The sequence below is a fragment of the Ischnura elegans genome, chromosome 3 (assembly GCF_921293095.1).
Source record: "Ischnura elegans chromosome 3, ioIscEleg1.1, whole genome shotgun sequence".
Taxonomy (NCBI): domain Eukaryota; kingdom Metazoa; phylum Arthropoda; class Insecta; order Odonata; family Coenagrionidae; genus Ischnura; species Ischnura elegans.
The window spans coordinates 55,514,230-55,539,065 of record NC_060248.1 but is presented as its reverse complement, the minus strand read 5'-3'; the positions used below and the strand labels follow the sequence as shown (position 1 = coordinate 55,539,065).

Here is a 24,836-nt window from a genome sequence, read left to right as displayed (position 1 = left end):
TAACTACACTGCCTCAATTGATTCTCCTGCCAAGTGTGCACTGCGGAGAGACAGCTAGAAAACTCGCCGAATGGCTTCAGAATTTACATGTCTTGACCGTAATGGCGATAAAAGAGCCCGTAATCTCAGCGCTGATGCAGACCAACTGCTCCATGTGCAATATTAATGGGACATTTTTGATCACCCTCCTCGCAATGTCGATATAGTGCCATGTGACTTACATATTGACGCTGAAATGAAGAAGTGGCTTGGAGGGAAGCATTTTCAATGGGGCGATGAGCTTCAAGGCAAAGGCAAAATTCGTAGGAAGTCATTGGCGGTAACATCCTATGAAGAAGGTATAGTTAAATTTGTCCACAGGTGTGACCAATTCCTCAATCGCCGAGGCTATTATGTCTAATGGATACCACAAGTGTGCTCAACATTTAGCAATGAAATAATTTTTAATCAATTATTTCTTCTTCTGTTCATGACCCATCGGAGGTCGAAAAAAAACGTTCCTCGTATTACAGCTAATATAACTCATTTACATAGCTTAAATCATCGAGTAGATCTTTAAGGCTCTAGTTCTATTTTTTTCTCTAAAACTCCATGCTTCATTCCGGGAATTTTTATAGGCTTATAGAGCATAAAAAATTGTCGTCCCATGTAATAAAAATACGTCGCATGCATTTGCTTTATCAGCAGCCAATAATCAAGCAATTATTTGAAAAAATATGTTTATTTTAAGTATCTTTCGACACATATATGTTGCTTTACAAGAGAACAATCCAATATTGTGCTAGTAATGTAAATAATAACCAATAATTGACGTTTTACTTATCGATGATGTCATATTTTTTCGCACTTCACCCAAAGGCCTCTTTTAGAGAGCAATAGAACCGAGCCAGGATCCCATTCTATCGGTTGAGGTGTCTTCTCGTTGCAAGGTATAAATCGGTAGGTGCTGACCAAGGCAGCCACGGCCGTCTTGCTCACCAACCTGGCGAACCTGTTGCCTGGATATGAAAAAAACAATTATTCTTTACATTTATTACGAAACATGTGTGCGACGTTTATTAATGATAAAATTTCTCTCACAAATTGTTTTGATAGGATTAATAATAAACCGAGATGTTATTTGATTCGATTTCATCCTTCAAGAGGCAATAAGTGACGTTTTCTATAAGAATATTGGTTATGCCTACTTTTGATTGACAGTTTTTATTGCGACCCGAATCGACCAATGACAAATTGTTCTAAATTGGAAAATATTGGTAGTTGGTTGATTCATTTTCAGTGATTTGAAGGAGATTTGAGTTATTTCCAAAACTACGAACATTTGAACAGACTTCATTCATGACACAGTCAGAGCATAGATAATTGACCCAAATAATTTTCAATTCAAGGAAATAGTCTTCATGAAATTGACAAGAAACCACTTAAGGACCAAATACTTTTATGAAAAATCAAGCGAGTACACACAACATATTGTTGTCAGAATCTAATGTTGCTAAATTTCTACAAGTAAGCTTGATAGAAAGGATAACACTTCAGGGCCAGCATATTTTTGGAAGCAGGGAAGTCCAAATAATCAGAGGTGTCATCGTGCCGGAACGCCGTTCCGGCGAACAAAAAGACATAATAGTCAAACTACACTTTTATCAATTTTGCTGCCTCAAAATTTCTGATACATAGATTCGTGACCAAAACAAAAAAATGTGTAATAAAATGCATATATAATAACTTAAAAAATACAAAGAGTAATATTGTACTTCTAAAAAAAATACGGAAAGTGCGCTCTGGCGCTGCTAATTTTGCCATGACGTCACTGCAAAACATCTGTACAATGACATTTCCTGTATGATTTCATGATACTTGCATGAAATTTACTGATTGCAGGTGTCCGTACTGAATTTCCGTTTCGCGTCCGTCTCTTATTTTAACCGTCTTCAAAATTAATAAGTGGATGAAGTTATTGCAAGCTTCAACAACAGATTTGAGGAAATTTGAGAGAAAAAAGGAGTGCGGGTGTTCTTAAAGATCCTCATATGCTCCTAATGCCAGGATTTAGCCATATGGCCAGGTCGCCTGGTCGGCGATCGCCGAGGGCCCCGAGCTTATGGGGCCCCCACAACGAACGCGTCTGTCGTGAAGCCTATATGAAAAGTGAACTTAAAAAAAGACTCAACTTACTTGAACCAAAGAGTTTTTTTACAATTATAACATTCCACGTTATCATCAGTTGCTTTACACTGCATGTAAAAGGATAGTTTAAAGAATAAAAAATAAAAGTGCCAGAGGATAAAACAGAACAAATGCTTTTTTGAAAGAGATTTTCGAAATGGTTATTTTAGAAGTTTTATACATTTCAGCGCTGTTTCAAGGGAAATATCACTAAATAATACATGACAGAACCATAATGCATTTTTAAATTTGATAAGTTTTGAAATTATCTCTTATCATAGTATTTTTTCTTACGAAATTTTTACATTTTCATTAATTAACTTTTATACGGTTTTTAAGAGCCATAATAGCGTCGAAAATCTATTTCTGGGCATGCGTTTTCGTAAAAATTTTCCAAAAATCCCCCGGTAAGAGTGCCCCCATCATGAGCCATCCCTGTCCGCCACTGCATATGGCCTTAATTGGCGGATATTGGTTAATTTATATTTCGTGTACGGATTATCCTCGATGTACCATTCTGGCCACAAGTGTGATATTGAGCTCACCTATGCACATCCTCGGTCCCTCTCCGAATGCCAGGAAGGTGTCACCTTTGACGGACTTGCCCTCCGTGCCCTTGGCAAATCTCTCCGGGATGAAGGCGTCCGGGTCGGGGTAGTGCTTGGGGTCGCGGTGGATGGAGTGGATGGGGATCATGACGGCCGTGCCCGCCTCCACCCACAAGCCACCGCTCTCCCTCTCCGCCCGCTCGTCCGCAGGCGGGAAGTAATGGCGCCGAGTGCATCGGCGAGGCGTGAACGGCACCGGAGGGAACTTGCGCAGCGACTCTGGAATCCATTTAAAGCGGCAGCGTGTCTAGATTACTTCTTTTGGAATGATGGGGACATAGGTTTAAGGTTATTCTGGGATATTTTCATTCTGCCGATTGAACGATGGTTGAATTCACACTGATTGCCTTAAAAAAGCATTCCCCTGTGCCAGAAATCGTACCGCGGACCTTTAGCTTTCCGGGCCATTGCCGTGATCTTTACGCCATCCACGATCGTCATAATTAGTCAACAATCCTAAGATTGGTTTGACGCAGCTCTCCATTCCTCTGTCCTATCCGCTAACCTTTTCATAGCGACGTATTTCTTCTCTTTTACATAATTTATAACCTGTCCTAGCTTACCGGAAGCAGGAATTAAGGTCCATGGACAGAGAATCTATATACCATAAAGCCCCTTCACGACCACTCATTCATTCATTCATTCACTCACTCATATAAATGTTTGGGGTGAACGAGACGAGATACGGCAAAAAGTCTAATGATGACCCCTCTAAAATTGTCTGAAACCCAAGGAAAAATTATGAAAACACTAAATTTACTATTATTTATCTGTATATTCATATAAAATTGAGTATGGGGATTAGTTCAAAAAATGGCCACCAAATTCCAATGGCGGCGCGGCAGTCATACAAGCAAACAATCACAGCAACATATTTGTTTATGCAAACAAGAGGAGCTAAATTGGGAAAGAAGATAAAGGAATTAAAACGAAAGGATGATATAGATAAGGTAGGATATTTACTAGGTAATTTTTGAAAAGTCAATCTTTTAATAGCTTCTTTCCGTATGAACAAAAATTTGATCACATCAAAGCGTATTCAAAGGAAAAGTTGAGAAATACAAGGGAAACAAACCTTCCTTCAAAGATAGGTTAGTAAAAATGATTTTTAGCGTTTTATTTTTCATTACGTTCTTTTTCTGTTACAATTTTTTATGTGCAATTTTATCCGTGATCTGGTGCATCATAGGAAGTGAATAATAGAATATGGAGGATAAGTTCAATCATAGGTATTTCTTATTCAATTATTTGTCTTACGAAAAGCACGATTCATTGAGTGACTAAGTTATTTAGCTTAAATATATTCTAAATCATGACATTTATGATGCCTTGTTCATTAAAAGTTGTCATCTGCTACTCACCAGATGATTTAATTTCGTATTATATTGGATATTAAAGCTGTAAGGAGATTTTTGTGTATACCGACTCATTAAAAAATTTTTAGAGGTTTTCCTGGAGTGGTATCATTCGCGATCATGACAAATAATCTTTCAATAAAATCGTCATTTCTAAATTTGTCATACTAGGCCCAATTCATGCTAAGGATCTCCACTTATCAATTAAAATGTAGTTTACTGTAGTTCATTGTATTTCGTAAATTCGTTATGTTATGATATTAAGTAGGTATAAATTGAGTGTTACAGGGGAACATGATCTCGACGTTATTTTGTATTTGAATTGAATAAGTTAGAAACTCTATCAGACTCATAGAAATCCATTTTATTTTCTTAGTCCCTCAGAAAAACGTTCCCCTTCATTAATATTTTACTTTCATATTGTAACCCACGTACTATACGCTCGTTTGACTTGAAAGAAGAAATATTACTTATATCTAATCTAGCCAATTGAAAAGTAAAAGACCCGTAAGTAGCAAGCGGCATACAAAAATTATAAGACCTTCCATAGCGACCAAAACAAGGCCGTAGGCCTTTTACGGGGGGGCAGAGCCCCCCCAGCGAGCAAAGCGAGTGTATAAGCTATGTTTCGCGGACGACTTAACACTCTTGGCAGAAAGTGAAGGCCAACTACAGGAAGTGCTTAGGGAGATGGAAGTCACGCTTGCTAGATACAATCTAAAGTTAAGCTTGACCAAAACCAAGACACTCGTTGTAAGCAAAACAGGAATACCAGCACATATAACCTTGGGTAATACACAGCTGAACAATGCAGAAGAATTCACGTATTTAGAAAGCAAGATCACCACGGATGCCAGAAGGAAAAGGGAAATTAGCAGTAGAATACTACAGGCAAAAATAGCTTTCAACTAGAAGAGAAAGATATACGTTTCATAAAACATGAGTATGAAGATTAAGATAATGTACTCAAAACTTTTGTATGGAGCGTAAGGCTTTATGGTAGTGCAACTTGGACAATAGGAGCAGCAGAGGAAAAAAGAATCGACGATTTTGAGCTATGGTGCTACCGTAGAATGTTGAAAGTTTCATGGGTATACCGGGTTACGAATGAGGAAATAGGTACTGGACAGACTGGGAGTGAAAGCAGACCTGTTGAATATTTTAACTGCTAGGAGAAATAAGTTGGTTGGTCATTTACTGAGGCATAATGGATTGGTAAAGACAATTTTGGAAGGCACCGTGGAAGGAAAGAATAGCAGAGGAAGACCGAGGTTGAATTATATTACCCTAAGTAATGAAAGACAAAGGCTGCAACAATTACCTGGAGCTGAAAGGGCTGGTGGAAGACAGAAACGGAAGACTACTGCAAACCAACCCAAGGATTGACTACTTATTTCATATTTTCACTTTTAATAAAACAATACAGGTTTGATTATGGAAATAATTTTAGAGACATTAATGTTTCTCTAGGGTGGGTGATTAGGCCGGCGCTTTTTTTTCAAAATGATCCGATTTATAAATTACTAGCTGACCCGGCGAACTTCGTACCGCCTAACATTCAATGAACTTATAGTTTTGTTGCACCATTTATAAATAAAGAGCGGCTGTATCGTTTAAATCATATTTGATTTATTATAAATTAAATGAGAAAATATTGATGAAATAAAAATTATACGCATTCAGTTGTTGGCTATTTGTGTTATTAACCGTAAAAAAATGTTTTTAGGTCTAAGTCCGTAAGCGTAAACTTGGCTCGTTCACGGGGCAGGTTAACGCAACGCTAGACCGACGCTTGACTGATGCCCAAAATAGTGTAAGAATAGCCCCTATGAAGCAGCATTCGTATCAAATGACATTAGGCACGCCAGTTATAGTATCTCTGTTTAGAAAAAATGCACTGCGTAAAAGTGCTGCATGCGGTGTTCCCTACACATTCGGGCTTAATGTCTTGCGTCAAGCGCCTTCTGATAAACAACAGTTTTTGTTTTGTTATCAGGCGCAAGATAAAGCAAATGAAGCTAAATAAAAATAGCGAAGCAAAGCAGGGACGCAGCGAGGAGGGTTTTTGGGGGTTAAAACCCCCCCAAAAGCTCAGAGAATCTTCTTATAAAACATTTGGTTATTAATATTAGGGGGACGGATGAGTCACAAATAATTTAACTGTTCACACAGCCGCAAAACCTACCATTTTGAACCTTTTATCCTAAAAAATGTATGGGAAGAGCCCCCACACCTCTCGCTTACCTTGGCGAGTTTTCTATACCCTACAGACCTGCCAGTATTAGCTGCGCCTATCCTTAATTCCTAGCTGCGCCAATCCTTAATTCCTAGCTGCGACCTTGAAGCGAAGGAAGAAATACAGCGGATGGTTTACCGACTCGTGAACATACCACATATTATTTACCATGAGAAAATCATGGGTTTTCACTGACACATGAGAACAAACATCACAAAAACTGAAAGACTGACCATGCGATTTGTTAATCGTTATCACGAATGCAACACGAATTGGAAATTGAAACGTTTAAGCTCAAAAGGGCATATAAGTTAGAATCATGGAATCTTCGGATTGAGAATTTCCTCATCTTTGAATTTTCCTTAGAGTGTAGTGGCGTGAATCACTTTTATTATCAGTTTTTTAAATAACCAAACACGTTCCGTTGGATAGTTTTGGTTGGTTTAGGTTTCGAAAGATCATGAACACAGAGCCTACCTTTAGCTGTAAATCGTGCCGTGGTAAGCCAGGTGCGTCCAAGGACTTTAAATATTCAGATAGATAGTTGGTGACTTCGTCTTCGTTTATTACAAAGTTAAAAGATTTGAATTCATGCAGAGTTCACGGACATTACTGATAATCAACAATTGCTTGGAGATTGTTTACACAAACGGTAGTTATGTGCTTGCTGACAACTCATTCGAGCTGAGCTTACCTCTAATTCAATTATTTTAATACTATTTTAATATTACTTTAATATTTTTAACATGTTTGAACATTTACATTTTTTAATGCTGTTAAAAAGATCAGTCAATACATTAGTAAAAACGAAAAAAAAATCTTATTTTTTTGACCGTCTTAACAATCAACTCCTAAAAACATATCTCTAAGATAAAGTTGAATTTTTTTTGTGAACTTTTCCTATTTTTTAATGCCCTATATGTTATCAGGGCTGAGACAAATCCAAAGAGCCTTATGTCACTAAAATCGGTGCTGCCGTTCTCGAGTTATAAGTGTTCTAACTAACACGATTTTCGACTTTCTTTTATATATATAGAAGATATATTGATTTCCATGAGTAAAAATTCGTCTGAACTGGGGATCGGACCTTTGGCTCTCCGAGGCAGACAAATACGCTATTTAAGTTTCCTGAATTCCATTTTCAATTGTACCGATGGTCATGGCACAGGTTATTCATGTAAATTTCATCACCGTTCACGCGGCAGTCCCGAAATATTAACATTACCAAGTCTATTTTAACTAGACTCATCATCTTTGTTAAAATAATTTTATTTTACTGCTTAAGAGCGGCGATCTTACCTAGTTGTACCATTTCCAAGTACGGCATCTCTTGCAGTGCTTCGTAAGTCAGTTCCCCTCCGTGCTCGGCCTTCACCCCGGTCACCTCCTCTCGAAGCTTCTGCTGCACGTCTGGATTGTGCGCCAATTCGAACAAAGTGAAGGCGATTGACGACGACGAAGTATCATGGCCGTCCAGGAAAAAACCCATGAGTTGAGCGGTCACGTCGTCCAGGGACTGCGGGTCGTTGAGGATCCTCTCTTTGAAGGGATACGTAAACGAGAGGGATGCAATAACAGAGAAGTTCCCTCTGTAGGTGTATGGTAGAAGCCTAAATCTCAATTGTTATTTTTTTAGAGATAAATTGGTGCAAAAGAGGAATTTTATTTATTTTTTATTGAATTGATGTTCATTTAACTCCATTGATAAAATGTATATAGCGAGGATGTTATTGGCATTATTTAAATTTAACCAATGAGGCTGCCTTTATTAGGCATTTTTCCATCCAGTCAAGCGTTTTTGGTGATTTTTAAATTATTGATGTATTGAGAATTGATGTGGTAACTCATTTTTTCGTTAATTTTCTTACAGAGATACGCTTAGGTCCTCTAAATGATGCAAGGTCTTTGGAAAATTCTAAATGTACAAAAAGATATTTTAGATATTTTTATAGGAAAAAAAGTAATTAATAGTTTATTGTATGACAATGTTTATGGTAGAAATGACTGGTGACTACTTGTTTATCATTTCCTATGAGCTAAAGAGAGTTAACCGGTAGAGAAACAAACCATTTAAGGACGTATTTTACATTTTACTTTTAATACTCCGGCCATTCTTCTTAAAGGAGCTTTGAGTACTTTTTTTACCATCGATACGCGAATTATTCAACGCTAAAATATCAATTCTTGAATTTCTAATTTAGCAAATCTTTATTTTACTGCTTGTGAGGAAAGCATTTTTGCATGTCCGCTATAATTACATGCCACTTGAGAGATATTTAGATCGATTGTCTGTAGCTGATATTCCTCTAAAACCCAAATTTGGAAATACGGATTTTTTCACCACATTCAAGATTATATGCATTTCTCTTTGATGTGCCAGTGTCAGCGTATGGGCTCCTGAAAAGCGATTTAAGCTAATGCTTACCCCTGTTGGGAAAACGAAAAAATATTAAATATAAGTGTCCCTTACAAAAATATTTTTGAGAAATATTTTTTAAACCGTATGGATTGGACAAGTTGCTCCACTGAACAAGAAATAATCACGTATTTACATATTTAGAGATGCTGGAGCTGTTTAATCCTAGGAAACGATTAAACAAGAGGTTTCTGCGGATGTTTCACAGTAATTTCATCAACCATGAGGCTTCCGCTATATTTTTATCGCAGATAATGTCTGTTCAATTTCGGCTGTATGATTATTGATATACTTTAATCCACAAATCACCGTAAATTACGTGAACATGCTTACCCGCAACCTGTTCCTTCAATTCCGTCATATCTGCGTCATCCCTGTCCTCATCAAGGGGAACTCCTTTGCCCGGCTCAACTCCGAGTTTCCCGGCATTCTTGAGAGAGATCATCATGTTCAGGAAATCTTTGCGATTCTTCCTACTCTTCGATCTGATCGAGATGACATTCCGGACCACGCCGCGGAAGACATCCGCGCACTTGTCCGGTATAAACCGAACCCGTAAGATTCTCGTCAGGAGAGGTGAGCTCAGGAACAGGAGCTTAGCCAAACCTCTGGCCGGAGTAGGTTCCAGGATCTCTCGCGCTACCTTCCTGAACTCGTCTTCCGGAGATCTCAACACGTCGATCTTGATCCCGAAGGCGCAGGACGCCACCACGTTGGTTGCCATGCGAGCGAAGAGATCCTTCATCTCGAATTCGGCCTCTTTCGACTCGTCGAGGAATTTGTTCAAGTCCTCGACGATATCCAGGATCAGGGGGAAGATCAGTTTCATCTTCCCCGCGGTGAAAGCTGGGGTCAGCGTGGTCCTCATCCTTTTCCACCTCTCTCCGCTCATGAAAAAGAGGTTTCGTCCCATCATCGGGTCCATCGAGAGGGTCACGTCGAAGTCGTTGTCGTGGAAGTTGGAGAATTCTTTTACCATGACTTCCTTGATGAGTTCGGGGTCTCTGAGCATGAGGGCAGGCGTCGAGAATTTGTGATAGCCGGTGTATCTGTAGCCCTCTGCTGCGCTGTAGATCCTTCGCTGTGCGTCCGCCAAGGCTATTTTCTGGAAGAAAGCGTCCTTCATGCTGCCGAAGATCGGTACTGCTGGGGCGTGAGGGATACCCTTTCTGCGCCAGTGCCACAGTGGAACGACGAAGAACCAGACGAAAGACACGCATAGAATACCCGTCGCGAGTCCCAATATTTCGGTACAGCTGATACTCTCCATAATGTTTGTGAGTGTGTCTGTAAATTAAGGAGAAAATATGATTGTTGGGAATGCTTATATCTCACCAATAGTATAATTGCGATTTAGCCTTTAACTTATGTATTTCAGTTACAATATCGTAATATTCGTAATCCTAGCTATTGCCGTTTTATTTTATGAAACCTGGAAACGTCACCACTTCCGTTGAGCTTAAGAGAGTTAAAGCTTCAGTGAATTAAACTATCATTCTGAATATCAATATGGCGTCGAGGTGCAAAATCAAGATGGTGCCGAGGTGCGTTACGCGCTCTTCAGTCGCTCCGCATTTATACTGTCAACATATGGTACCATAAACCTATTCGCCAACAGTGCCTTCTGTGGATCAAGTGTTCTTCAACTAAAGGAAGTATTATTTTCCGGCCTTACAATCGAGTTATCCGATTTTTTGAATGTGTGCTACACATATCGTACTGGATAGAATTAAAAAAATTGTAGGCAAGAAAGAATACAACAAAGCTGGAATTCAAATCAATGGTGAAAATGCCTTCTAATTACGGCCAACATTCTTTACAGGCCCGAGGATATCTGAAAACACTCCTTATAGAGAGAAAATTTAGATTTCAGAATGCTTTTAGAGGAAGTATGGGGTTTATTGTTGATGTTCCAAGGCCTGTATCAGGGAACTTGAATGACGGTAACACCGCAAGACGTCTCTTCGATTCCCCAGACTTGGCCGCTGATTAGACGGTCAATTGAGTAAATGTAGACTGCAATAGCACATAGACTGTAACCCATGCAATGTAAAGCAAGTGTAACATTCACGTGTGTTTGCAAATGAAATGGTTAAATACTTCATCTAAATTATATGTTTTCATAGGAAAGTGTAATGTACCATCAGAAGAAAATTAATTTTTCATAATTACAGGTATCAATGTTGACCTAATCAAACATTTTTCCATCATTCTGAGGGCAATATTAAGTGGAATAACTCTAAATTATACAGCTTTCTCGGATTACTGCCAGAGAACTGCGGAGTTATTCACTAAGATGTATCCCTGGTATTACATAACAATCACGGTACATAAGGTGCTTCAGCATAGAAGCGATTTTGCAAAAGAGCTGATTCTTCCTATGGGACAATTATCTAAAGAAGCATTACGAGCCCAGAATAAGGACACGCGTAAATTCCGCCTGAGATTCAACAGAAAGCAATCCAGGTAAGGCTCAAATGAAGACCTTTTTAAACGACTGTTATTAACGTCTGATACATTTCTTTTCACCATCCTGGTATCAAGTCCGAGGAGACCGAAGGAAATGCCAAAAGATTAAAGAGATCTGCTGATTTTTTTAATGATTGTGTAGAAGAGGGATCAGACGCTAGTGACGGAATAAGTTCATCGGAGGATTGATGGTAGAAACTCTATAAATAAGAAGAAATACAATTCAGTAACTTTAAGGAAGAAGAATGATGTGTGATATACAATACATCTATTCTATTTATATCGCAATTTATGATTCCGAATTGATTTTATTTGCAAGTTTAAGGTAATACGTGGATTTCCATTGATGGTATATTGTATTTTTATTTAAATATCCCTTTACGGATAGACCCAAACATTATCAAACATTTTTACAAATCATATGTATGATTTGATACTGAATTTTCATTTACTGGACATGCTGCCACGTATTTTGTCTTTAAGATGGACGACCGAAAGTGAAATTTTACCTGGTCAGGTTAACTCTTCATCTTATATTTTAGAATAACATAAAATAATGAATTTAAATTTAACGGTTTTTTCATTTTCACTAAAACATTCCCCTATTGTATACATCTTGGTCCGATTAAAAAATAAAAAGCACTGGGGAAAGAATCTGTTAAATACCTTCAAAGGCTGTACGCCGTCATAAAACGCCCCTTTACGCGCGACCCACCTCGGCGAGGGTCTAAATAGAAAAGGGTAACGGTAGTTGCATTTCGCGAAAACAGTTTGTTTTTCTCTCTCTTTAGTATGCCAACTCAATCTTTTAACCCTACCTAAGTAATACCGGAAGCATATTTCTTATTCGTGGAATGGTTCCGACAAATATCCAATCCCAAGCATTTCCACGCGAGTAACGCGTTAAATGGTCAATTCGATCGATCCATAATCCTTGCTAATGTCATCAGTATAGTGTTTTAGGTCATTAATGACTAGGTTCTGTGCTTAAAATGACGATTTTCAAGAATAAAGTATCAAAAAACTTGAAACATCGACCTCGGTTACCGAGCCTCAGGGTCCCGCGGCGTGTAGCTCAGCCTTGATTCGCGATCGAAAAATCGCTCTCATTTCCTTCGTCGCAGACTTTTTTCCAAGATTTCTGCTTATAATTCTTGAGGAATCTCTACTTTACACCGTGATGTGAGTTTCCCGAGTTATATATTTCGTAAACGAAAGATAATGTCTACTTTATGTCAAATTTCACGTGAAAAACGGGTCCGCCATTTTGCGTTGTAAAACCAGTCAAATGAGAACCAAAATCTTCAACATTCATGGAAAGTATAGGCAAAGCATCAAGTCAAAGGAATATTGCGTTTTTTATTCCATAAAAATCATGCCAACGCAACACCACCTGCTTAAATTCAAAGTTTTCTGAAGAAAAACGAGACCGCGCGTGTTTTTAAAAAGTTGGTCATGTTTGGGCCACTGTATCTCAGTAACGGATCGTATTGATGTAAAATGGCACATACATCTATAGTTGGTAATCATTTATAAGTATTTACGCCAAGTTTGAAATCTCTATCTCAAAAAACGTCATTTTGGACTTTTGTCCAGCTTTTTTCGATTTCAGCCCACTGTGCGCCGGGGCGAAATATCTTTGATTCTGACCACGAATCCCTCGATGCCGAGTACCGTTTCTGCCGTTCCCGGACAACCCGTGCACCTCCCAATGGCCCTTTGTTTCCCCTCGCTCCCTGGTCAAAAGTTTGTTGGGAAGACGTGAATTACCGCCTCGACCTCATTCCCTGGGGCGTTACATCGTCTTTATCCCCCGAGGAAGCGGTCAACTACATCTTCAGTGTTCTTGAAAGTACCATTTAGGATTGTGTACCCAAATTAAAACGCAAGACCAGAAAATTTCCTTCCTGGTTCAAACCCGAGACTTTTCGTATTCTTGGAAATAAGAACCGCGCTTGATACCTCTACAAATCCTGCCCAAACGAGTATAACCTTCTCTCATTCAAAAACCTGCGTCGCTACTCAAAAGTCCTGATTCAACGCGACTATGAGTTCACCCGGAATGTCACCTCATACATTACCACCCACCCAAGAAAATGTTGGTCCTTAGTAAATTGCCGCCGCAGTAAACCTAGAATCCCTGAAATAGTTTCTTACGATGATGCTAATGCCGTTGGAGAAAACGGGACGAGCGTCTTTCTCAAATTCTTCTCTGAATGGATGACGCCCCTCTCTTCCCCACCACTCACCCAAGATCACTTCCTTGCACCCATTTCCAGAAACTGCCTCTCTGAAATCCGAACCAACCCGCTTGAAGTTCTTAAATGTTAACGCAAAATTCCCCTTCAGCGTTCCGCAGGCCTTAATGGCCTGAGTCCGATATTCGTTCACAATTGTGCTGAATCATTCTCCATTCCTTTAAGTTTCCTTTTAAACCGCAGCTTTCCCCTTGGCATCTTCCCGCCACAATGGAAAACTGCTTATGTTATCCCCATACATAAATCGGGCCCAAAAAATGTTGCATCAAACTATAGACCCATCTCCTTACTCCCAGTTCTCTCTTTAGTTTGTGAAAGAATAATCCTAAATTGACTCTACTACTTCACATCCCCTCATAGCTCTGAATATCAACATGGTTTTCTTCCGGGCCGCTCGTGCATGACCAACTTATCTGTTTTTCGACATAACGCCAGAAACTCCATTAATAATAAATCACAGACACCACATTCCTGGATTTTTCTAAAGCTTTTGACTCTATCAATCATAGCCTCCTACTCCACAAACTAGGTTAACGATTTAATATTCCTGATAATTCCAAAAGCCTCTTGTCTAGCTTCCTCAGCAACCGAAATCTAAAGGTTATTCTTTCTGGTTTTTCATCTCCTTGGTCTTCTCTGAAATCTGGGATTCCTCTGGGGAGTGTCCTTGGTCCTTACCTTTTTAACTTATATATGGATGATCTTGCCTCCCTGTTACCTTCTTCTCAAGCTCAAATGCTCCTTCACGCTAATGATTGTAAACTTTTCAAGGAAATTCAAAAACCTTCCGATTGCCATGGCCTACAGGGTGCTTTATGTCAGACGATCAAATTGGTGTGATGTCTGGAAACTTAAATTAAACCCAGATAAATGTAGTGTAATGTCTATTTCCCTAAAGAATATCACACATCAATTTAACAACACTATTTTTAATCACTCTTTGAAACGTGTGTCAACATCTAAGGATCTAGGCATTATCACTGACGATAAATTAATTTCTACCCCGCACATATAATCCATCAAGTCTAAATTAATGTCCCTCTTAGGCCTCTTGTATCGTTTCACTGAAATTAATAACCCCAATGCACTTCGAACTTTTTTTTCCTCCATCATTCTTCCAATTCTTACCTACTCTTGTCCCACCTGGTCTATCTCTCCACAAACCAACCTCTCATCCCTGGACTGTGTCAGCAATTCTTTGCTAAAAAAGTACAAAATAGATTACCGCATTTACGTAACATATCCACTAATCCTATTCTCTCCTTCCTTCTCCATCCCTAATCTCACTACCCATTGGCTCACAGCTGATTTAAAACTTATTTATAAGATTCTCAATTCCACCATCGATTGCCCTAAATTGCTCTCTTTTATCAACTTTAAAGTTTCACCCCGCCCAACCCGTTCTCATCGCCTAATCCACATTCCCATTCACTTGCTAAACGTTCGTTTTTCTACCGCATTTCTTCTGTGTTGAACTCACTCCCTCCGTACATCGACCCCTTTTCACTGCCATTAAAATTCTTTATAAGCCTTTCCCTATCCTATCTGTCACCGAAGTACCTTGTACCTGCAGTTAACGCAGACAATTTTCTCCATTCATCATTAAATAAATTTAAAAAATTTGACTTTAAAATCGAGAAAAATTTCTCTGAGCCGAACATTGCGCGAAGACACCCTACCTCTGCCGAAGTAAAGCGTGACGTCATAGGTGCCTGAACTGCCGTCGGGAAATACACTGAGCGAATGCTGTAAACATTGTTTTGAGGGAGGATTTAGCCGATCATCGTCACTTGTGTATGTGCTGTTATTCTTGGTAAGTTTTCCTATTGCTATAGTGCCACGATTATTACTTGGGATACTAAAAATGATACATCGGGATGATGAAGTACAAGCGTTTCACTTCGTATGTTTCAGTTATCAGAAAAATGGATGATAACGTTGCTGCTCGTTCGAATACTACACCTGAAATTCATCTTCAGCAACATGCTACCACGCAAGCCGCCTAAAAGGCGTGTGGCAGGGGGTGTTAGGACACCATCCTTTTTTTAGGACATCAAAAATTGATGCCACGATCCTCATGGTATTTGTTATGACAAAGTATTGCTATACGTCGGTGGAAAATCGAGATGTATAAAATGTAAGACTTTTTGCTATTCAATCACGATGGAACACTGATCATTATAATCATCAAGATAATTACAACTCTTTGCCGATATTTTTCAACCTTGTCAAACTTTGTGTATTACAACTACTGGCACTGTGATTATTAGCAGTAGCTTAAAGGGAGTTGTCACGTTGAAAATAACATTATTTAGCACAAAAGATGTTCCTAGAAATCTCAAATCACCGACCAAAAGTTGCAAATTAATATGTCATACACTCGAGGCGCGCTAGTTATGACTCGGTTCGGGGAAGTGCTCTGCGTAAACGTGCCACAGCTCCTACACATTCGGGTTTAATCTCTTGAGTTAAGCTCCTCCTGATATGACAGTTGAAATCAAACTGCTCAATTCGTCGACAGGAGCACGGACATTACTGATTGTCAATAATTGCTTGGAGATTGGCTAAAAACACGGTAGTGAAATATCAACTCGAGCTGAACTTACAATTAGCTCGAATTAAACATTTCAAATATAATTTCAATATTTTGAATATATTTTACAATTTAAATGCTATATTGTTACGAAGTTCAGTCATTAAATTGGTAAAAACAAAACAAATAATTTAATTTGTAGTTTTGACCAACTTATAAATTGTTAGTATCAAAAGAAAATAGAGATGGCACTTTTCCACAGGTTTATTCAAAGTACGACGCGTTTCAACCGTTAGGTCATTACCAAGTACAATGACATAACGGTTGAAACGCGTCGTACTTTAAATAAATCTGTGGAAAAGTGCCACCCCTATTTTCTTTTAATACTTACAGGATGGCATTCCACTACATTTCGCCTGCTTCTGTTACTTTTATTGTAAACTGTTGTAGTGTTACCAACTCCTAAAAACATATCCCTAAGAAAAAGATGATTTTTTTGTGAACTTTTCCTATTTTTAATATTCTATGTGTTATCCGCGGCAGAGAAGAATCCAAAGAACCTAATATCATTAAAAATCGGTGCAGCCGTTCTCGAGTAATAAGTGTTCTAACTTACACGATTTTCGACTTTCCTTTACATATAGAGATATCTACGCGGTGATCAAACCTTATGGATAAAGCCAACTTTTTGCGGAGAGATATCATGGAGAAACATACCAAATGATAACACGAGATATCATATATCCCACTGGTAGTACCTGATAATAATTGTGTAAATATCGCAATTCGTGTGGCAATCTGTTGTAATAAAGTTAGTGGGCAATGCGATACCTTGTTTATCATTCTTATCAATAAAATGAATATGGACACTTACTGTCAACCGAGTTGTTGCGATCTCAATCTTGGTTCCCCAAGCTTTCCGCTCTTACTATCTTCACACTCTCCGCCATTCAAGTCTTCTGCACCCAGTCGCGGAGCTATCCAACCGTACGGGACGATATACACAGAGACTATGGGACTTTATTCATCCCCAAAAAAAGCCAATACATCAATCCTCTCTGCTACCGAGGAAGTCGCACTCGAAAACAAACAGACGGCGGAGAAGGGCGACGCATGGTAATCTTTTGGGTCTCTCTCCCTTCCCCTTCATCCGCCTCCTCTCTTCTTCCTCAATCCTTTCTCCTCTCGTCCTCTTCCCCACCGTAGCGATCCCGAAATCTGCTTCAAATCTTCAGTCGGTATGATGAAGGTAAAATTAGAGTTCGTTTCCGTCTCAACGCTCGCATTCTGACGTGAGCGGTACCAACGCAGCATGAGCTGACTTGGGTACAAATGTTAGCATTGGATGGTGATTGGTCGACACAGCTATGGGATTTAATTAATATTATTCTTACGCCTCAAAAAATCAATTTTAATATTGTTCTACTTCAACAAATTAATGCTACATTTTGCTCCTTAAAACATGATAATATAAGGTGAAGCACCTATTTTCATTTTCCTTAGAGCGTCATCCGGACATCGGGAAAAAAATTATTTACAATGCTGTTTATTTTTACATTCGAAATTCAAGAAATTTTTTTTCCTCGTTTGCTGAGGAAAAAATTCTACTCAAGATTTCGAGTCTATGGTCCTGATTGCAGATTGAAAGTAAAGGGGATAACACAACACGTAGGGCATTTTCGATTAATTTTAGTGTAAGAAAGAGATCGTCTTACGATTAGTAGCTGATTATGAAACCCATTGTATATGTGACTCGTTAAATACAGGGGCATCACTTAATTTTTATAGTTGTTTTACGTGTATGTGGTACCAAACAATAGCTTGTTTTGGTGTCATTTAAATATTGTCTTTGCTAGATTCCAATAAGGAACGAGTAGCCTAGTGGGTTGAGCTTTTGACTGAAGGCACACGTGTTCGAATCCCAAAAGAAGCCTTCGTACATCTGAAATAAAAATTCTCGGGGCTCAGGGAGAGGAACCCTACCGTGACCCCCTACGCTGAATATGTGAATATTACTGCCCTTTTAGCCTATTGCCGGGTGAGATTTTCCCTCACCTAGTTAAATCAACCGAAGATGGTGAGAGTGATGGTAGTGTTGCCAGGAGATCAGTACTTTGGCTTAAAAATGCCTAACAATAGTAAAGCATAAGAAAATATAGCTTATGACAATCATAGCGTTGATTACTCACTACTGACGCCCATATTTAAGGCAGATTATCAACTCCTCTGGTTGAAATTGCTCATATTTTACTACTTAGTATCGAGTAATCAACTGGTTTGGCCATAATGATAACCTAGAGACGAATGAGTTTCAATTCGAAAAATTGCTGAAAATATCCCGGTCTTCGTGCTCTTCGTTTATCTTGATTTCCGGTGTTTTATCTTATCTCTTCCCACTTAAATATAGTTCTTTTTCATAATTGTGTACACCAAACAGGCTCATTATTACCGTTGAATTCACAAGCATAAAAGACGCTGAGTCATTCCTCTTCTTTTCTTTATTCTTGTCCTCTAACCAGATGAAAGTCATTGTATTGTCACAACCATGGAAGCGCTACAGATCGGCAAGGGTAAAAATAGTTTGCGAAAATATTTGAAGCGAAAAAAATATGGATATTTCAATATTTAAGATTCGTTATGAGTGTACGTTTGCTCTTAAACGTAGTGTGTTACAAAGTATTGAAGTGATGAGTAATGTAAAACAAATAACTGTGATAAAATATCTTTTTCCTGACATATCTTGGCATTCTAAATACTCTTTTACAATTTATATTTCACCATCTGATTAGTAAATATCTTTTTGTCCCTCGGTTTTTGTTTAACTCTTGCATGGTTTTTAGATCCACCCGCAAGCGATTATCTGTTTTTATCTGAAGAGGATAATATTGTCTGCAATCAGAGGTTAGGGAACATCTGGCGGTTAATAAGAATTGGAAAAAGCACTAGTGTGAAGTTTCATTTCACTTTTACTTGGGCTATTATCTGTTTAAATTTAGTTTCGCCGAGTCTTTCAAAGATACTTTGATTAATATCACTAAAAAACATTGTATAGACCCTCGTTAGATCCTGGAAATGAGTGAAGGCAATTTTTTTACTATTTGGGCTCTTCTTCGATATCTGTCACCAGTTATATATCATCCTTATCTTTTTGGAAAGTTTCTGCCTTGCTAATGCCTTGATAATGCTATACGATGGGCTACTAACCGTTGACGCCTCTGACTCAGCACAAAATAATACGCGACCTTGAATGTCATCGCGCCGCGGGTTATCCGCACGTCCGAGCTCGTCATATCTCACAAGTTTCTCCAATGCGCTTTTCCCTTTCCTTTCGATTCAAGGATTTTTTTATGCGTTTAAAAATAATTATTCAGTTACATTCCCTCGTCGTCTGCAGAATAACTTTAAATGTTTCTATTCTTGTCATATCATTTTTGTTACGGACGCTCGAAGCACTAGAATGAACCTAATATAATGAATAGTAGCAAACCTAACTTATTAGAAATCCTTTATCGTTGGGGATGGAGGAATAAAAACTAGGCTTTATCCACATGGTGATTTATTATGACCGACCATACAGTGTAACATTATCTACGCTGAAACGAAACCATGGTTGCTCATATTAAATCACCAAGTGTAAAAAGCTAAGTTTTTATTTCTCCAACTCCTAGTAATATGTTGTCTCATCTGTATTTAATACTGCTATTGATTCGCTGATCCGAATTTCGCAGTTCTTGTTTGCAGCCTTATTACAGTTTACAACTTACACAGTTTTATTTTTGAACGTGAAATGCTGTGACTCTTCATTCATTCATGTATTTCCGTAATCAATGGGTGGATGAAATATTCACGGCTGCAAACGGATACGAGATGGTATCAATTAGTTATCAGATGGCACTCCCAATCGTCGCAGCGGCACATTAACTCTCCTATATTGCCAGGCGGATCGGAAACCCAGTTCATCTGATTCGGGACCCATCCGGATTCAGGAATTTCATTGCAATTCTCTCAATGTTACGTAATACAGTGAACGCATAGTGAAATAACCGGGTGAAAACTGAAATTCTTCTCACAAGAAAAAAAACGATAAAAATGGGTGGTCAAGTTTGTGTGGAGTTGGCTTCTCACGTTGTGGGCCCGACTTCAAATCTCAACCGTGGCGGAAATTTTTCTCAAGTTGCTCGATCCCTACTTGAATGCTGTGTAGGAAAAACTAAAAATACAGCCCTTCCCAATAGTGCGAATGACCTAAGCTTCCGGTCGCTTCCACTAAGTACCAACCTACGAAATGAAAAAAATCGGCAAAATAATTTCTTGAACTTATATGCAATCCTGCAATCTCCAATCCCAATTTTACTCTAGTGCGGTCAGCTTATAGACCTGTTTACACGGAGTATTAACACGTACGAGTTGCTCACTGTGCGAATGCTTCAACGTTGTTGGTACACCGCAACGGAATGTGTAAAAACACATGAACGAAATTAGTACAGATTCTATTTTCTGTATATGCATTCGCAAAAGTTGGGTGATTACACAGAGCTTTTTTGTATTAAGTCACGCATTCGTGCATTTAGACATTAACTTTTCAAAATTATGTACCGCGTAAACAGGCTTCAGGAAAGGGAATGGGGCCTAAAAAGGAAATAAAACGCCGAGGGAACCAGATCACGTTCGTTTCCGAGTTCAATGGAAGAGCACCTTGAAATAACGTCACGTTCCCCACTCTCCGTGACATTGGGTGACGGCGACACTCGGCAACGTCTCGTGCTGTATTCTCCGTGGATAATCCTCGTGATTTCGATGTGTTGCCTCAACTAAGAGGCACTGTTTTGTGGCACGTCGGAGGGACGCGCCATCGCTTCGAGAAGGCATTCGACCTTAACTCTACACCAGGGCTGGATTTTCCTATAGTCTTCAGACTAGGACCTCAAGATCTAGAGTAGTGTACTTTAAAGAAATGGAAGGAATTATATTCCAGAATGGGAGGTGAAATGGCCTCATAAGTGGAATCTCTCAGAGCCTCTCTTCAACTAAATCTGGCCCTGCTCCACATGTGCTCTGCATATCTCCGGTTTGTGTACAGTGATGAGATCGTTCATCAATTTTCATCTACTCTCGATTGTGATAGGGTTTTACAAGCACACAGACCCGTATATTTCGATTTTTCAATCCGTCCACTACTTCTCGCGACGAAAAATTGTTAGCCTTAACCAATTAGCTGATAAGTTGTTGGTGTCGCGAACTCGTGCCGAGCATATTTCCGATCCTGTGTCACTCCTCGGCCGCCAGCACGAGCCGCGTGTGATTCGTTTTTTACACTTGTAAGCGATTCCTTCTATCATTGGATGGTTCTCCTTCAATGAGGAAGTGAGCCAGATCGTTTTTGACGTCATCAACTCATTAAAAATAAGTCAGTAACTTTCGCGTTTTTTTATTTTAGACGTACGAGTGAATGGTAAAATATTAACGATTAATATTCCATCGTAACTAATTTTTTTCTTTCCATCTGCCGATTTTTTTTTAACTCCACCGCCCCGAAACCAACAAATTGAAGGCCTTACTAGCGGGGAATTTAGCGAGCTACAACTTCAGACGTTCACACACCCATGCTCAAGACAGGGGCAACCTTAGCAGAAGGGACTCGAACCCGCGACCTTCGGTTTGTCAGGCGAGGACTACACCCCGCCGCCACCGAGGCAAATATCTTTCTATGTCTATATTAATTACGATTTCGGGTCTATGTGAACTGCTCCATTGGTTAACTTTGTACGGACGGAGGTTTACTTTATGTGCAGATCACAGACCCTTATTAAGTATTTTCGGTCCGAAAAGGGAATTGCCAGTTTTTGCCACGGGAAGACTGCAGAGATATGCTTTGCTTTTATCAGGGTATGATTTTGATGTTCAGTACGTTAAATCTGAAAAACATGGTAATGCTGACGCTCTTTCACGTATGCCATTACCTGACTTATACTCTTTTAATGAAGAATCAAAATGGGTAGGAACTTATTTGCTTTGTATAGCTGAGAGTTCCGTACCACAAAATTTTGAACGTGTAATAAAAGAAACACAGGGTGATCCTATCTTAAAGAAGGTGTACAATTATGTAATGACTGGGTAGCCTAACTTTATCTCAAAGGAAAATAGTGAGTTGCAGTCATATTTCTTAAGGAAGGATCAACTGACTGTGGAGCATGGTATTATTATGTGGGGGTACAAAATTGTAGTTCCAAGTAAATTGCGTAACTATGTTCTGAATGAATTGCATTCGGGTCATCTAGGTATTGTAAAGATGAAACATGTGGCTAGAAATTATGTTTGGTTCCCTAATATTGATAGACAAATAGAAGACCTAGCTGGCAATTGCTAATCTTGCCTTAGAGAATGTTCTAGCCCTCCTAAGAGTGAACTTCATGTGTGGCATTATCCCGCTCCTACTTGGGAGAGGTTACGTGTAGACTACTTGTGCCCTTTTAAAGGAAATTTGTATTAAGTGGTGATTGATGCTCATACTAAGTGGCTTGAGGTATTTGTAGTCAGCTCTACCTCGGCTAAGGTAATCATAGAAAAGCTCAGAGAGCTATTCCCAGACGGCACAGGAATTTTACGTATCTATTAACGAGGGTTGGCCATCAAGATACAAGAAATCGCGCTCAGGAAGATACTGTAAAGGGGTTATTTCTTGATTTCCTTCAATGAGAAATAAATATATATTGAAATGATATATTTACACCTGAAGCACAACCTGATTCCGATGCTCTGGTCCGTAAGCACACCCATTGGGGAATGGCAGCGCGGGGGGGAGGGCGATTGCTGACCTTCATTCATCCCCTAACGTGGTAAAATTTAACTCATAATTATTTCAAATAAATTTTAAACACAGTGTAATAATAAATTTTCTTGGCACAAAAAAGTATTCTAGTTATTTATTTTATTTAATTTTAAATTAAGAACAAATTAGAAGAATGAAATTCCAATTCAAGTACATATTTATTCGCCAGCATCGGAGAAAATAGTACAAATATTTAAGGTACGAAACGTGCCTCAAATTTGACTACTGATCACACTGTTATGTAAATTTCCTGATTACCATATTTCGTAAACGAAAGATAATGTCTACTTTATTTGAAATTTCACGCGAAAAATGGGTACGCCATTTTGTGTTGTAAAACTATGTAAATGTAAACCAAAATCTTCAAAAATCATGAACAATATGGCCAAAGCATCTTCTCAAAGGAATATTGTGTTTTTTATTCCATAAAAACATACAACTGCAACACCACCTGCTTAAGTTCAAAGATTTTCGGAGAAAAGCGAGTTCGCGCGAGTTTTTGAAAATTGGTCATGTTTGAGCTGCTGTATCTCAACAACGGATCAAAATTATGAAAAATGGCATACAAATCCATAATCAACCATCATTTGTGAGTATTTGTGCCAAGTTTCAGGTCCCTATCTCAAAAAAAGCCATTTTGGACTTTTGTCCGGCTTTTTCCGATTTCGGACCACTGTGCCGCGGTTCAAAAAAACAGTTCTGCGATTCAATGCCATTAGTACACCCTCATTGTTATGTTTTATCCCTGCTAGCTAAGCGTCATTGAAGTACATATCGCAAAGTATCTTATGAACGGTCTTTCTCATATGTAGGATTGAACACCTTACCGACGAATAATATGCATGACCTTTACTCGGGATCGCGTACGGGTAAGAAAATTGAAGGCAGCCTCGTTATTCTTTTTAACATCATCATCATAAGTCAACAGTTCTAAGATTGGTTTGACGCAGTTCTCCATTCCTCTCTCCTATCTGCCGGCGTTTTCATAGCGACGTATTCTTTTAATGTTACATCCTTTGTAACCTGTACTATGTGACTCCGGGGCCCTACTTCCCTTCCACCTGTCCTCCTATGATTTGGTTCATCAGGACATCATGTATTTTTGACATATTATAAATTATTATTATTATTATTTTTTATTCTACTTCAAAATTGATTCCTAAAATAAGCATTAATATCGATGATGGCACGATCGGAAACGTAAGGAACTGTTATCACTGTACCATGGTCATTCCAATGACATCGTTTTAGATAGGAGTATGGTTTTCTTCTGGTAAATACTCTTTTTTATTGATATTTCAAATATAGAATTTGAAGGCTGGATTACGTTTCTGGGGGCACGAATCCCGTGTCCAAAAAGTGACCACTGGAATGATTTATGATGGTAGCTGAGGAATTTTCTCATCTGAAAATGCGTCTATTACCAAATGAGTGTGTTCGTGTAGTTGAGGAATAGAAACTCATGCAGTTGCTGATAACCGATCGGAATTTGGGTCAATCGCCAGTATTTGGCTCTAGTGTGTTTGGTGCATGGGTAAGTCGAGTTAGTGTTGCAAGCGGGGTGAACTAATTTTCAGTCAACACGGAATCGGGCCATGATTTTCTAATGCGTTTAAATTTGATTATTAGATGATAAGGCATGGAATACAGCTATATGACAAAAAATATCCTTCTTTCGACCTATCTAGCCTATTTGAGAATTTTTTGTGATAGTGTTGGCCGCTTACGCGGCTAATCCTGATTTTCTGTCCAGATAAGCTACTTAGGTACATGGATTGATGTTCTAAGCCATTATTACTTCAAATAGAACTCATTTACATAGCCTTAACCATCGAATCGACCTTAAAGGGTCACATTTTTTCTCTCTAAAAATCCATGCTTCATTCCGGAAATTTGTTTAGGCTTCTAGAAATGGTATTTGATAAATGGCGCGTAGATAGAGGAAATTTAATAGCACTTATGTTTC

The 24,836-nt window shown here is 38.8% G+C and overlaps 1 protein-coding gene across 1 annotated transcript; it reads right to left on the bottom strand.

Annotated features, from left to right (window-relative positions):
• Positions 1–702: 702 nt before the first annotated feature.
• On the bottom strand, positions 703–17,114 carry LOC124155821 (cytochrome P450 6k1-like). Its single transcript, XM_046529947.1, has 5 exons — positions 16,916–17,114; positions 9,115–10,066; positions 7,665–7,904; positions 2,712–2,993; positions 703–998 (listed from the first exon to the last, which is right to left on the bottom strand). Exons 2-5 carry the CDS (start codon positions 10,049–10,051, stop codon positions 832–834), a joined length of 1,626 nt encoding a protein of 541 aa, XP_046385903.1. The 5' UTR covers positions 10,052–10,066; positions 16,916–17,114; the 3' UTR covers positions 703–831.
• Between the last annotated feature and the right edge of the window lie 7,722 nt (positions 17,115–24,836).